Source organism: Melanerpes formicivorus, unplaced genomic scaffold, assembly GCF_026170545.1.
Source record: "Melanerpes formicivorus ecotype bairdi unplaced genomic scaffold, bMelFor1.0.p_v2 SCAF_66, whole genome shotgun sequence".
Taxonomy (NCBI): domain Eukaryota; kingdom Metazoa; phylum Chordata; class Aves; order Piciformes; family Picidae; genus Melanerpes; species Melanerpes formicivorus.
The window spans coordinates 3,434,247-3,450,877 of NW_027142418.1; the positions used below are offsets into that span (position 1 = coordinate 3,434,247).

General features: G+C 46.5%; 1 protein-coding gene across 1 annotated transcript in view; it reads right to left on the minus strand.

The window, feature by feature from the left end:
* The window catches only part of SYN2 (synapsin II), a 250,442-nt gene extending 234,023 nt beyond the window's left edge, over window positions 1-16,419 (minus strand). The window contains exon 1 of the mRNA XM_068162676.1: window positions 15,930-16,419. Within this exon, the coding sequence (XP_068018777.1) occupies window positions 15,930-16,309 (380 nt within the window). The 5' untranslated portion in view covers window positions 16,310-16,419. The remainder of the gene's footprint in view (window positions 1-15,929) is intronic.
* Window positions 16,420-16,631: the final 212 nt, after the last annotated feature.

Consider the following 16,631-nt stretch of genomic DNA (forward strand, 5'->3'; position numbering starts at 1 on the left):
ACCTAACTCCTGGAAAGGACTTCTGGAAAACAAAAGCACAGACAACCTCAGCAAGACTCCAAAGGAAAAGGACTGCTGTAAGATCCTCACCAGCCAGGAAAGAGCAGACCTGCAGTCTGCTTCTGCCACTACATTTCATGAATGTAGGCTGGGGGCAGAGAGGCTGGAGAACAGCCTGGCAGAAAGGGACCTGGGGATACTGGTAGATAGTAGGCTGAACATGAGCCATCAGTGTTCCCAGGTAGCCAAAGGCATCCTGGTCTGTATCAGGAATAGTGTGGGCAGCAGGACAAGGGATGTTATTCTGCCCCTGTACTCAGCAGTGGTCGGGCCATATCTTGAGGAGCCCAGAACTTGACACAGTAATAGAGATGTTCAGGTACTGGAACATGCCCAGAGAAGGGTGACAAGACTGGGGAGGAGCCTGGAGCACAGCCCTGTGAGGAGAGGCTGAGGGAGCTGGGGTTGTTTAGCCTGGAGAAGAGGAGGCTCGGGGGAGACCTTCTTGCTGTCTACAACTACATGAAGGGAGGTTGTAGCCAGGAGGGGGTTGGTCTCTTCTCCCAAGCAACAGTGACAGAACAAGACGACACAGCCTCAAGCTGTCCAAGAGGAAGTTTGGGCTTGCTCTTAGAAAGAAGCTCTTCACAGAAAGTTATTGCCCCTTGGAATGGGCTGCCCAGGGAGGTGGTGGGGATGACATTCCTGAAGGTGTTTAAGAAAAGCCTGGATGAGGCATTTAGTGCCACGGTTGAGTTGATTAGTTAGGGTTGGGTGATCAGTCGGACTTGATAATATTGGAGGTCTCTTCTCCCAGGCAACCAGCACCAGAACAAGGGGACACACACATCACATTCTGTGATGTGTCTATGTATGTGTGTATGCTACTTTAATGAAGAAGAATTTATAGGGCTTTTCACTGATGGAATCTTCACTTCTGGGGCTGTAGTTTTGCTCTGATGCTGTTGGGTTGCACTGGGACAAGAGAAGGCTCTTTCACTGTGCCACTTGGCTGTTTTGAAGAGAGGTGAGGTGTGGAAAATCTTGTATGGGTTGTAATGATAGAATCATGGGATTTAGAGACTCAGAGTTCAGTGTGAGGCTGTGCTTTGTCTAAATGCTCTTAGCTGGACCCATGTTGTAGACAGCAATGAGGTCTCCCCTGAGCCTCCTCTTCTCCAGGCTATGCATGCACACAAGTGCACACTTCATATTGCTAGCACACTACTACTAAAGCAACTATGGTGACAAACACCTTACCTGGGAACCACCCATCAGGCAGAAACTGTCAAAATAGTGCTACTGCTTGTGCAGGTTTCAGTCACACAGTCAAGCACCTTAAGAGTCACAGCCATCACTCCTGATTTAACCACACACATCTGTGGCAGAATTCCCTCCTCAGCACTTAGCTCAAAACACCAATCCAGCTCCTTCAGTTTTACCTTTCGCTCTGTGCCAGCATAAGGAGGTTTTGGGTTGTCACAGCAGTTTCTGCTCTATGAATGCTCCCCAGAAGGATTTTTGTTTCTCAGTCGTTCACACAGCTCTAGATGCGTTTGCCGCAACACGCAGTCAGCAACACCGCTCACTTCCCAGCCAAAACAGAAGTTTTGACACAGATCTCTCCTGCTTAATTTCTTCATTTCAGTCCAGATGAGATTCATTCCACCAGATAGTTTGTTTCTGTCACCAAGGAGAAGGCACTCCTGCATGACATACAGCTTTTAGCTTTGTCACATACCAGCAATCTCCTTTTTCCCTATTCATTGACTCTCTCTGTGCCTAAGAAATTAAGTCTACAGTCTCGTTAAACCAGAGATGAGATTAAACTTCAGAAGCCACACACTTGCTTGCCAGCAGTACGGATGGAAGTATCCACAACACAAACTTTTGCTTGCATTGACATACAGAAGCAAATCACAAGTGCAAGGCACACTGTGAAAGGAACAGAATTACTGTCACGCTTCAAAGTTTTAAGTGGAATCTTCACAGTGTTTTCACAGATCTAAAGAAAGGTGTCTGCTGAGGTGGTTGGTTATAGATGGGCAATAAAAGAAGCAGATTTGAGGACAGAGGAAGACTCTATGCTCTCTCTGTTCCAGCAGAATACTTCTGACTCCCCAAAGGAGCCTCTAAGAGCACTGGATGAACCAGAACCTCCTATGAAGAAAGACTGAGAGAACTGACTCTGTTCAGTCTCGAGGAGAGAAAGCTGAGAGGGCATCTTATCAGTGACTATAAATATCTGGGGGGTTGGTGTCAAGATGAAGGTGCCAGGCTCTTTTCCACAGTACCCAGTGACAGAACAAAGAACAGAAAGTACAAGCTGGAAGAAAGGAGGTTCTACCCTAATATAAGAAGACACTTCTTTATTATTAGGATGCTGGAGCCTTGGAACAGGCTGCCCCAGAGAAGTTGCAGAGTCTCCTTTGCTGGAGGCTTTCAGAACCCACCTGGATGCATTCCTGTACAGCCTGCCCTAGGTGACCCTGCTTTGACAGGGTGGTTGGTAGGGACTTGATGATCTCCAGAGGTCCCTTCCAACCTCTCCTATTCAGTGCTTCTGTTATCCACCAGCAGTGACATGTGACTTAAAATACAACTAATATCATTTTTAATGTACTATTTAATTCAGAAGGCTTTCATAGGAACGTCAAAGAATATGTTTTTGGTAGGACCATTCCTTTTCTATTTAAACTTTACCCCAAATACTCAAAATAGTTTTATTCTAGACTTCTTAAAGTGCTAGCTAAAACACTTTAGTCACTTAAGATATATTGTATACAATGTAGACAAGACTCAGGAAAATTGGCTTTGGTCATTGCTTCAAAGGTCTCTTAAGAGAAATATTTTTGCCCTAATGAAAGCCACTCATGTGGTTATTTACTTTGACAACAACTACCATGCAAAGCAACTCCTGTAGTCACAGCACAGTATGCTATCATCTTGCCATTCAGTAGAATCAGACTTTTTTATCAGGTTTGATGATAAAACCTTTTTACTACCTTTCCAGGCTCCCAAATCTGAGAGGTTGGGTTTTCTACCAACAGCCATATTCTTAGTCCTACAAGGAAAAGTAACCTTTGAAATCTTTTAATGCTGAACCATGTGCATGTACATAGGAAGCTTTCACTGGAAATTATCACCTTCAAAGCAAACTAAATCACTGAAGCTCCAAGGTGACCTAATTGTGGCCTTCCAGTATCTGAAGGGGGCCTACAGGAAGGCTGGGGAGGGACTGCTCAGGATCTCAGGTAGTGATAGGACTAGGGGGAATGGAATGAAGCTGGAGGTGGGGAGATTCAGGCTGGAGGTGAGGAGGAAGTTCTTCCCCATGAGAGTGGTGAAGCCCTGGAATGGGTTGTCCAGGGAGGTGGTTGAGCCCCTGTCCCTGGAGGTGTTTAAGCCCAGGCTGGCTGAGGCTCTGGCCAGCCTGATCTCGTGTGGGGTGTCCCTGCCCATGGCAGGGGGGTTGGAACTGGATGATCCTTGTGGTCCCTTCCAACCCTGACTGATACTATACTAAGCAATCTAAGAGGTAGTGAACCTTCCTCTTAGGGAACCATCCTAGTTCCTTTAAACAAAATATGAGAGTGAAATGACTGAGCCTGATCTCATGCTGCAGTTTGCTCTATTAAATCAGTCTTGGTTCAGTTTTTATTAGTAAGAAATCGAAAGCAATAAACAAGTAACAAGGTTAAATGGAACAAAACTGAAGCCAGGCACGACAATATGTACACAAACACAACCAGGTCATGTTGCCATCTAGAAAACAACCTCATTTTTTATCTCTTTTGGAACTCTCTTTATATCCTAACAGTAAAATAAGAGATGCTCCAAATTCTGTGCCTTGCCCCCTCCCCCAGCCTTTTTTATCCCTCACAAGCAATTAGTTTCTCTTGTGAGAAGCCAATAAAGGATCTTGGCCTCTGCCACAGCAATCAACAAACTGTTGAAGTGGAGCTCAGCCCCTCCAAAGCAGATAATTCAAAGTCAACATTTCATACACAGTTACTAGATTTGTAAGGTCAAAACAAAGAGATAAAAGTACTTCTTTCATGAGAGAACCACTTTGTCTTCAGATCTGCGTAGAAAGAGCACCTAAACTTGCACTCACTTCTGAAACACTCACTTGGAAAGTTACTGGGATGCTGATACTTTCGAGTCTTACAGGTGAGGACACATCCACACACAAATGCAACTTGGGGTTGCCTTCTTCATGCTCAGTCTCTCAAAGTAATTCTCTGCAGGAGCCTTCCAGTAAGCAGCACACTGCTGATAATTTGCTTTATGACTTTATATCCAATTTGAGATGACTTAAGAGCCCGCCCCTCTATTCTCATCATGCCTATTCCACAAAGAAACACCTGCTGCTTACAAAATGAAACAAATTAGCTTAAATTGGGAATACAGAAGCCTAAAGGTTACTACTGCAACAAAGAAAGATGTACTGGGAGCCTGTCAGCACCCAACTTCGACAGCAAAGTACAAACTGCCTCCAAAGGACAGCTGCTGCTGTGCCTCGTGAAATGAAACCAAGGCTCTCCTCAGCCTCTGCTGTGTCCTGCTGCTGGTGCTCTTCACCACGTGCCAGACCACACTGCAGAAGTGCATTACACATCACTTTGTTGCTGTATTTCTTAATGAGCTTTATAACTTTCCTTCCCTTTGAGCAGTGGAAACAACTTCCTATTATAGCTTTAAATATTTAAGAGGAGACTGCACTTACTTATCAGTCCTAGCAGGGGAGTGAAGGGCTGGAGAGCAGCCCTGCAGAGAAGTTGGAGGTGCTGGTGGATGAAAAGCTGGACATAAGCAGGCACCATGCACTCCCAGCCCAGAAGTCAACCATCCCCTTGGCTGACCCCTGCAGCATGGGCAGCAGGTGGAGTGAGGGATTCCACCCCACCTGCAATGCTGGGGCCAGCTCTGGAATCCTCAGCACAGCACAGACAGGGGCCTCTTGGAGCAGGGCCAGGAGGCCACAGCAATGCTGGAAAGGCTGGAAGTCCTCTGCTGTGAGGCCAGGCTGAGAGAAGGCTCCAGGGAGACCGTCTGGTGGCCTTTCAGTACTTAAAGGAGCCAGAAGAAAGCTGGCAACAGACTTCTGAGCAGGGCCTGTTGTGACAGGACAAAGGGTGATAGTATGAGCTAAAAGAGGGAGATTCAGACTAGAGAGAAGGAAGAAATATTTTACACTGATAGTGGTGAAACCCTAGCATCTTCCAGTTGGTAGATGCCCCAACCTGAAACCATTCCAAGTCAGGCGGTTTGAGTCTCTGAGCAACCTGCTCTAGCTGCAGATATCCCTGCTGACTGCATGAGGGGTGGACTACATGACCTCTCCAAGTCACTTCCAACCCAAACCAGCCTGGGATGCTATTAAAATATTTTTTTCTTATTAGTCTCATGGTATAACCTGTAAGTAGGAACAATTAAAGATCAGCTCATATAAAGTGGTTTTCTGCAGGTGCTTTAGAACACAGTTAAGAGACCTAAAAGACTTTATCTGAGGCTCTGATTTTCTTTTAATCCCCTGATAAAAATCCAAAGAAATGCATGAATCTTTAAGTATGTTTTAAAATAACTCCTATAAGCAATCAGGGTGCATGCTGCATGATGAACATCAATATCCAATTGAGATTCCAGATGAGAGAGATCAAATGGTGACTCATGCAAGGTCAGACTTGGAACAGTCATTACAAAAAGCTGAAAGATTGTCATTTTAATGGCTGGACCAAAAGTGCCTTTTCTAACAGCTTCTGGAACCTGACTGGCTGATGGTGGCCATGTGATGGTTTTGTTTTCCCCATCTACTTCAGCAGGGAGTGAAAAACAGGTGATCACAGTTATTAGGCACCAAGCATTTCACAGCTGGGGATGGGGAGGAGGTTAAACAACAATAGGGAAAGTGGATTTATGCCTCTACTTGCACAAGTGGGGACTGTTTCCCTGATGTCCACAGAGGGAGAAAAGAGCTTCTCTTCTCCTGCCCTTATCCTTCATACAAGAGGAGCACAGGAACTTACAAGAAATGGGCAGAGACCAAGAAAAGCCACACATTCAGATGTGACAGCAATAAAGAGAACATTGCTCACACTCCTTCCCAGCTGCAGTGAACCAACACCACTGCCACATCTCATGCTTCTACCTCCTTCCCATCACAGATACACAGGGAGAAGGATAAAGACATGTCTGGCCTGCACAAAATATAGGAAGGTTTTTCAAAACCTGGAGCTGTCTGCTCTTCAGCACTGTCTACTGGAACGATCTGTACATCAAGAATCCCACCAATGCTGTCATTCAAAAAGGATTAAGCAAGCACACCTTGGCAGCCCTGATCTTTTAGGTCACCCTGCCAGCTCACTCACTGATGGGCAGTCACCAAGCAAGCCTCAGATATCCCACACTGTCACCTGACATTGCTAGGGCTAAACCCACCCAGCCTCAGCCACAGCTGAGAGCCAGCCCTGCACTGCTTTAGGCACCACCAGTCTGTAGAAGAAAAACAGAAACAGGCTCTTTGAAATCCAGTGACTTCTGAATTAGAGGTTTCTATTCCTTTTTGCTCACAAATACACATAGCCTTATTTGCAAACCTTAAGGTATATAAGATTATAATGATCAATAAGCAAGCATCTGACCTTAGTCACCAATTTCTTGTTCAGGATCAGTGTATTTGTCAATAAAAGTTCAGTAATGTTTCTCCTTCAGCCAGCCAGAGACACACTCGTGGTGAAAGTGGCTGCTGCAAAACTACAGTCCTTACACCTTCGGCAAAAGCTGAAGCCAGTCCACAGCCTACATCAATACCCTTCATCACTCTCCTTCAGCTGGCTCTTCAAAAGCAAACCAGCTTCCCTCCGAGAAGTCAAGTTTGACTCAGCACAGATAAAGCTGTTTAATTAGCAAAAGCAGCAGTGCAATCAAGCAAGTAATGTGCATTCTGGACCAAGGTGTGAAGCTGTCCTCCCACTCCTGGTGTCTGCAATGTCTTATCACCTCATTACACGTCTTTCTCTTTTTATCCCCAACTCCACAAGGTGAGCAGCCTCATCTTTGGAAGCACTGTCATTATTCCAGGTAACATTTACTTCATAATGTATTGCTTCCTTTTCTGTGAGCCACAGCATAGCCTTCTTCGCCAAGTTATTCTTTTCCATTCTTTGCAACTTTTCTACCTACTTGCTGATTACCCTTTGCTGTCGTCTTCAGCCAGCGAGGTCCAAGAATCCTTCTGTCAAGGTTCTACATCCAAACCTGGCTCCCTGGGTTTGGTGTTTTCTTCAGACACAAGCTTATCCTCAAACATATCTTCACTACAGTCTGATCACGTTTTTTAAAGGCAGATTGTGGTGTCTCTTAGCTACAAATGCATAAAACCCCCAATTTAATTCTATTAACCCCTGATTTCTGTAGTTTAAAGCATTCACAAGGGGTAGGCTGGCTGAAGAGCTAAAGGTGATAAAACTATGGGATAATCCATACAGGTATTTCTGAGGGTGACTACTGTGTGGTACTATTAAGGACTGGGTACAAAAAAAAGCATAGCATGAAGTCACTACCTTAAGAACATATTGATACCATTGGGATATTTAGCATCAACCCTTTGGAGAAATAGTTTCAGCAGAACTGTGTACAGTCTTCCAGTGCTATTTAGTGCTCACAGAATGCCAAGTAACACCCACTAAAAAAACCCTAAACAAACATATAGTTCAAAATACATTAAGGCCTTGTCTATGTTCAGACTCCATCTGGGGCTGAAGTCTAGCAGTTGCTCCATTACCCAAGGATCCCTCCCCAACAGAGAAGGGAGGGCAGAAAAAGGCAAGCAGACCCAAAGGGGGAAGGAAAAAGGGATTTAGTGAAACAACCAAACTAATACCAATGCAAGTATAAAAAGTAATACTCAGTCCAGCAAACACACAGCACTCACAGTAAACATGCAGGCAGCCCTCAGGAGAAGGAAGAGGAGCAGGATCAGGAGGAGCCTGAGCACAAGTAGGAGGCTCCTCATGCTCAGCAAACTTCCCTCTTTATACTATAACATTAATGAGCTGAGATCCACCTGTAGCCAATTCAGCTCAGCTGTCCCAGCTGACTCCAAATTGCTAATGACCTGCAGCCCATGGCTTGCCTGGGATTGTGTCCCAGCAAAACCAGGACAGTCCTCTAGATGCATGTTTTGAAGACATGCCTAATAATGCCCATGCCTAATATTAGGGCTTTTGATAACCTTTGGTTTCATACTGCCCCTGCTTCAACAGATTACAATTTGCTACTGGCAAATCATTATCAAATCCTGATCCAGTGTGGGGTGTCCCTGCCCATGGCAGGGGGGTTGGAACTAGATGATCCTTGTGGTCCCTTCCAACCCTGACTGATACTATGAAATTCTGAGCAGATTATAAGTAAAATTTAACTTTTTTCCTTGGATCTGAAGTCTACAAAGCAATTTTCTCTCTCACTTCAGCCTTGTTACTTTGAAACAGACCTGCCTAAAATCCATTATGCTTGCTGGTTTTGCCACTTCCTTTTTAGTAAGCTAAAGTTTAGAAGTAAACAATGGCCAGTTTTACTTAAGTATTATCTGTTTAACTAAACATGTGACCATAGGTTTCATGAAGCTTCAGACAAGGTTCTGTGATCTCTTTGTTCTTCATATAAAGAGCTACTGGCCATTGGAACAGGCTGCCCAGGGAGGTAGTGGAGTCACCATCACTGGAGGTGTTTAAGAGGAGACTGGATGAGGCACTTGGTGCCATGGTTTAGTTGATTAGATGGTGTTGGGTGAGAGGTTGGACTTGATGATCTCAAAGGTCTTTTCCCACCTGGTTAATTCTATTCTATTCTTTGGCGATAAAAGAGGAAAAGAAGAAAAATAAAATAGATTCACTCTGATTTTGAGCACAGGGGACAGGGACTGGACAGAGAATGACAGCAGATACAGTCTTCCCAAATTTGTAGCTAGCATCTCCTATAAACTAAGTTGCCTAAAATGACATTAAAAATGGTAAGACTTTGGTTAGATAGCACAATACCCAGCAATATGGAGGGAAATGTGTTTTCAGCTAGAAGCTTTTTTTGTCTAGCTCTAGCGTGTACTGTGCTTGGCTATTTATATTCATAACTCTGCCTTTTTTTATTGGATCATCTTAAAATACTAGCACAGCCATTGTCTGGTGCAGAGTGGTATCAGCTGGCCGTTTCAGAGGACAGAGATGAAACACAACCTGCAGGAGATCACCGTGTGCTACCAATTCTGATTTGTTAACGCATGACATTACGTACTTCACTTAGTTCAGCTGCCTCTCCCTGCTCTGAACTTGGGGCCCAGCATGGACCTGGTATTTAACAAAAGGACAACAAACAAGTCACACAGCACACTGAGCTATACTTCCACCCCTTCAGAAACAGTCATCCAGTTGCTTCTGCTTGACAAGGAGAGAGTTCAAAATAAGCTTTACCTCACTGCAGAAACTCGTGTTGTTTCACCTGTGCTTCAGCACGTCCACCCCACTTGCAGAGAGATCATCAAATTCCAGCATACTGGGGGTTGGAAGAGACCTCTGGAGATGACCTAGTCCAACACCCCTCCTAAAGCAGGGGCACCCACAGCAGGCTGCCCAGAATCAATGCAGGTTTGGAATCTCTCCAGAGGAGACTCCACAACCTTTCTGGGCAGCCTGCTCCAGGTCTCCAGCACCCTCACACCAAAGTTTTTCCTCATCACATTCAGACAGAACCTTCTGGGTTCCAGTTTGTGCCTGTTTCCCCCTGTCCTGTCACTGGGAACCACTGTCAAGAGTCTGGCCCCATTCTCTTGCTCTCCACCCTTTAGCTCTTGCTGAGCATTGAGAAGTTTTCTCTCCATGCTTTGCAGCAGACGTGCTGCTCGTGCTCTGGGCAGCCCCTGCCTTCACCTGCATCTCTCCTCCCAATGATTCAGATGAAAACTTAGCATTTTGAAATGATCCTTGTGAGATGTTTCATCTGCAGCAAAAAATTAAAGAGAAACTAAAGTAAAACCTTGGCCACTCCTGCTCCATTTCAGGGAGCTTAAGGAACCTGTTGCTTTCTTTGAAACCTTACAGTGTTATACCAAAGGCAAGGTCATTTTTCCTTTAATATTTGAGTTTCTTGTAGCAAAAAGCACAGCAGTCCTTAATTAGCACTGAAAGTAGCTTACTATCTGCTCTTTCTTCTTAAATTACAGATGTTGATGAGATTACCTTTTATACTCATTGCCTTAAGGCACATATGCACAAGTGGCCATTTGGTCAGTCTTAAGACTCAGTGCCCTTCCATCTCTGCACCATAGCTGTCCCTGCCTTTGACTTACCTTCAAAGCCCTCAGCCCCTAAATGAGTGCTAAGGGATCCCCCACACACCCTGTACAATCACTATGAGCTCCATATTTGCTCATGTCCTGGGTTTCCATCCAATTTTACATCATGGCTCTATGCTTTTCCCTCTAGTAGTGGGCTCTGCCCAGACCAAAGCTGGCAGGAGCACTCTCCTTCTATGCAGTGCCATCCCAGGGGACTAGAGAGCTCTGGCAAAGCAGTTGCCCTCCGTTGTGCCTTACTAAAATCTAAGTGGCACCCTCTGAAATTGGAAAACTTGCTGACTGAAGGCTGATACAGGAATGCAACACCACAGGCATGAAATCAACATGATAGTATCAAATAGGAGAAATCAGAATTACCAGTTCAAGCAGAGTTAGGAAATTCTAATCATTTAGCCCAAACTGAACTATCCTTCCTGAGCAGAATACCTGCAAGGAATTTTCATTGCAGGGTAAAAGCTGTTAAGTTGTTATCCCCTACATAAACCAACCACACACAGATTTTTAATCCAAACCTTTTTCTACCTTCTAAATAAATGCAAAAACACCACCCAGAAAAACCCCACAAAACCCACCAAGAAACCCATTCCACTTGCTTCAGTACCTTTGCTGTGCTGTAAAGCAGCATTTTTCTGTGCTGTGACCATACTGCTCACCTCAGAAACATTTATGACAACCAATGTTTGCCCATTTGCTGGAGTACTGCATCCAGTTCTGGAGCCCCTATTACAAGAGATCTGGAGGTGCTGGAAGGTGTCCAGAGAAGGGCCACGAGGATGAGCAGAGGGCTGGAGCACCTCTCCTATGAGGACAGACTTAAGGAGTTGGGGCTGTTCAGTCTGGAGAAGAGAAGGCTCCAAGGTGACCTAATTGTGGCCTTCCAGTATCCAAAGGGGGCTACAGGAAGGCTGGGGAAGGACTTCTCAGGATCTCAGGTAGCGATAGGACTAGGGGGAATGGAATGAAGCTGGAGGTGGGGAGATTCAGGCTGGAAGTGAGGGGGAGGTTCTTCCCCATGAGAGTGGTGAAGCCCTGGAATGGGTTGTCCAGGGAGGTGGTTGAGGCCCCGTCCCTGGAGGTGTTTAAGCCCAGGCTGGCTGAGGCTCTGGCCAGCCTGATCTAGTGTGGGGTGTCCCTACCCACGGCAGGGGGGTTGGAACTAGCTGATCCTTGTGGTCCCTTCCAACCCTGACTGATACTATGATACTATAAATGACTCCATCATTTAAAAAACACAACATTTGCTCTCCATATAGCATTTGGCCCAGCCATCTGTGAGATCCTCTCTCGGGCCCATCACAAGATGACTAACTCCTAAGCCATAAACATTGCAAGAAATGCATAATTCTTGAGGGGGGGAAGAAATAAAGCAAGAACCCACAACACAAGACTGATACTTAGCACAAAATCTCTGCTTAAAAAAAAAAACAACCAACCAAGAACAATTTTTTTCCATTTGAATCTTTTTATAGTTTCATCACTACTGCCAAGGAGTCTTGAGGCTTCAGCTTTTAAAGCACGAGATAGACAAAGCAATAATTAGTTTTCAGCGTTGAAATAGCTTTCTAAATATTACACATAAGCTTTTAATAAAGGTAATAATCTGTATACAGAGAGTTTGGGCACCTTGCCACTGATGTACGGCCTCTAATCACTTGCTTGTTCAGCACTGAATATTCCAGTAACCATTTTGTTCTGTACACAAAAGTGTATTTTCTGAGGTAATTAAATACAGTTAAAAATAAACTTCTCTAGCTGAGGATTTTGGCCGCTTCCTGCAGAGCAGTAGCTGGGAAATGAGAATTAAAAGGAAAGGTTAAGCAAGCTGCCCAGGTTTTAATTTAGCTCTGTCATTAGCCTCTTGGATGACCTTGAACAAATTATTTTACTTCTTGCTTTCCCCCATTTGTAAAGATTACAACAGAGATGCCTAAAGCTGTAAAACAATCATTGAAGTCCATTACATAAAATCATTATTAAACCTAACAAGTGGTTCTCAAGCTTTCCCCTCCCCAACAGGTCCACGAGGTGTCTGTGAATCGAACGCTTTTTCCACTACACCTTTAAACCCCGTGTAAGGTGCTGCCCTAGATGTGTTAACTCAGAAAAGGGCTCTGGACACCACTGGAGGTACTGAAAATGTCTGTTCAGTATGCAGCTGCAGATGAAAAGAACGTGACATTAAAATGCATAAAGGACAGGTCAGAAAATCAAATCAGCTTGCCCGGTGCCTTTATAATAACTGAGAGCACAGGTCCCTGGCAGAAGCGCTTGCACTGCAGGTCACCCCTGCTTTACACTCACACTCCAGAAGGACACAAGGTTTCCAAAAAGAATTGGTGAAAATGATTGCTAGCTATTGGCTTTCACCTTTGGACTGTAGGATCACTTACTGTATAAAGTGACTAAGAGAAAGTACGCCGTGAGAGCCAGCACCAACGAAGATCACTTGTCATGGGTTTGTCTCTGGCAGGCGACCAGAAGCTTTAGTCTGTGTCCATTTCTTTCCTACGCTCACCGACAAAGCAGGTACGAAGCTACTAACTGGTAGAAAGCCTCTGATATCAGCTTGTATTGCAATCCTGTCTTTAGTAGAAGCCCTCAGAGGTCTCATCTCATCTATAAGCTGCAAGTTGTCAAAGAACCTGTGGGAAAAGAATTGCCTTTCACAGCTCCAACACACCTTCGACTGAGAGTGTTACTGGAGATGAGAGGATGGCTTGACACAGACTGCGTTTACCCTCTTTCCTCAAGAAGTCAGATTACTACAACATGGTAAAAATACACAAATTAGTACCTGTAAGTTCATTTTCCCATTTTTCCCCTATCCTATGGCATAAAAGTGAAGAAACTCAGAAAGGAGAATTTCAAAACTTGTACATCAGCAAACTTCTGGAGGCAAGAAAATGATAGAAGCCACTGAGATCAAGAGTCAAAAACGGAAGCAACACCCAAGCATTCCCATGTAGAATATCTCATAGGATTCCATTAGTGACAATAATGATGCTGGTCAGACTTCAGGTATGAGTCAGTCTCTAACAGAAACAAAATGTCCTTTTGAAGCTAGAGGTAAGAGGCTGTATCCTTCGCTGATGGAAGAAGGTGCTTAGTGTTTCCTCTGCCCCTTGCTAAAAGAAGGATACCAAATTAGCAGGATTTTGGTGCAATCCAGATGGAAATTCTTTTCTTTCTATGGAAGCTGCAATCCAAAAGCAATGTATACATGGTTTTTATTTAAGACAAACACAACACAGCTCACACCAGCATGAAAATAAATGCCCAACGCAGGATTCTCCTTTCAGGATTAACACAGCTCAATGGAAATCATTTCTTGGGAGGCTCCAAGAGATTTCTCTGGTGCTGTTTTTCTTGGGTTTGGCAGGGTTTGGTGAGTGTGTCAGGTGACAGCAGCTCTACAGACCTCACCTCGCTGAACTGTACATCAGTGCATCACACCAGGCAGGGTAGCCAGAAGACCACCAGAATTCATCTACTGCCAGTTCCAATCTTTCAATAGATTTGGGGTTGTTCCTTTGGTTGTTTTGCTCCACATTATCACCCCATTTTAGCCCATATAGTCAAACTGCAGCAGCTCAGTACAGATCACTATGAATAGGCATACTGCTAAGGGTAGGGAACAAACTTTTCTTGCATGTATTATCAGCATACACATACATCTGTATTTCAAAATGCATCCTAAAACCTTCAGCTACACAATAATTAGGTTTTTAGAGTGGAAAAGAAGCCAGTACAACAACAAACTGTTCTTTCTAGAATGACCCATGTCACATACTATAAGAAATAAAAGCAAGCACGCATGAGTAACCCTGTGTGTGTGCGTGCATGTGCATCCGCAGCTCTCTCCTACCTGGAATACTGCTGGTGGCATTCACCATGCAGACGTTTAAACCTCTGCCGTTGCTGACAGATTGCGTGATTTGGGGGTGAATTTATCAAGCACAGCAAACGTGCTGTGTTTACAAACACACAGGATAGCTTCGGGCAAGGGAAAGAAAAATAATCCCCCCGAACCAAACTTTGTGAGCCTACAGCATTATTGAATGCACCCAGGGTAAAAAAAAAGACACGCACGGCAGAACATTAAACAAACAAGACGTATCTGCAAAGCAGCGAGCAGTGTCCATGGATGCATCTTCATGACGTAGGTACAGAGGCTGGCTCAGGCTGGCAGATACAACAACCTTGTTTTGGTTGTGTTTTGGGGTTTGGTTTAAATCACAATACCAAACACAGTGGTGGGAAAAAAAAATAAACAACACAAAAACAAAAGCACAACAGCAAAACATAAAACCAAACCCCAAAATGAAACAGGAAAGATCATCTTAACATTAGGAGGATGTTCACTACAGATAGAGGCTTCTTAACGTTAGTGACAAATTCACTATAGACGAAGGCTTACGTTTTTGTTTCAAGTCTTTTATTGAAGTGCCATTTCAAAGCAAATTGGCTCAAATCACAGAACTCTACAAGTCCATCTAGGCAGGCAGGCAGGCTATAAATTTGAAAAGCTGGTAATAAACTCCCAAACCCACAATCCATTACTGAATGATGTCGGGGTTACAACAACACATTTGTTTTACTCTGCGTTATTTTAAGGCACCGTTATGACCTTATTATACACTGTAGTTAGCAACGGCAAACGAGATGATTCACATGTAAACACACGGTACAGGGAGGCAAGGTGGTGAACGACGAACAGATACACATCCTTCCTATCACATACAGCATCCACCAGAGTCAGACGTCATAAACAGGTCTGAAAAAGCCATCACTTCTCCTGCTGGCAGCAGGCAGGCAGAGGAAGAGATGAGTTGATGTACAAGTTTTATGTTTTGTAAATCTTCTCTGATGATAGCGGAAGCAAAAACACCCACCCCAGACAAAACCTGCAATTTGACCGGACTGAACAAATTCACAGGGGCTAAGAGTAAAAACGAGGGCTGGTCCTCAGTGTTCTGAAGGACCTTCACCGCCGCTGCCACAGACACAGCGGGATCTGCTGGAAATGAACCAGCTCACAAACATAAAATTAACAAACGTCAAAGCTACAACCGCAGGCGAGTCAGAGCACAAAAATTCCTGGCCAGGAAAGCCAGACCCTACCTGCACCTACACACGGGTCTTTTATTTCTCTAGGGAGCACAACCTACGTTTTTTTCAAGCAAATGCGTTTTATTCAGCGTTTGGATGGACAAACAGCTCTCGATCCTAGCCAGGCGCTGCAGGCTTCGCTCCATCTTCCGGTCCGTAACGCCACGCTCCAGCCCCGCCGCTGCCACCCCTGGGAGGCCGGGCAGCGGGGTAGGCTCGGCGCGGACCAGCGGCGAGGGGAGGCTCGGACCGGCGACCCCTTTCCCGCCGCCTCCCTCGGCATCAGCCCCGACCCGCCGCGGAGCCTCCCCATCGCCCCGGGGCGCGCCTCGCCGCCCCGAGGTGAGCCCGCACCTGCCGGGGAAGGGAGAGGGGCCCGCGGGGCCGTGGACCGCAGAGGGAGGGCGGGGAAGGACGGGGTAAAGGAGGAGGGAGCGGAGGGGCATGCGGAGGCGCGGGGGGCACCTACCAGTCCGTGTGCGGCTCGTCGATGACCAGGAGCAGCTTGAACTTTCTGCCGACAGCCGCGGAGACGGCGGAGGAGGCATCCACCAGCCCTGCCGAGGCCGCCGTCTGCTTCACGGCGTTGGAGAGAGAGCTGAAGAAGCTGCTGCCCGTGGACTGCTGCGGCTGCGGCGGCGGCTGCTGCTGCTGGGGGGGAGCCGACTGCGGCGGCGGCTGCCGGCGCTCGGTGGCCGGGGAAGCAGAGGCAGGGGCCGGGGAGCCTGAGGAGGGAGGAGGCGGCGGCGGCTGCTGCGGCTCCGGCCGCTGTAGGTCGGTCATGTAGCCATTGGGCAGGTTGGCGATGAAGCTGCTGTCCGAGAGCCTTCGCCGCAGAAAGTTCATCATTTGGCCGGGGGAGAGAAAGGCGAGCGCGGGCGGAGGGAGGGCGCGGAGCCGAGCGGCGGGCGCTGCGGTCCGCAGGCGGGCTCGGTCGCAGCCTCACTGCCGGCCACGGCGGGAAGGCGCCGCCTTCCCCTCACGGCGACGGCGGCGGCGGCGCGGATGCCGCTGCCGCTCCCACCCGTCTCTAGGGGGCGCCGAGAGGAGCATAGCGGCGCTCGCGCCGCCCGGCGGGAGGCTCGGCAGGGGCTCGGCCCCGCTGCCTAGGGGCAGGACTGGGCCGGCCGCTCCCCGCCGTGCCGAAGGGACGCAGGGGCAGCGGCGCAGC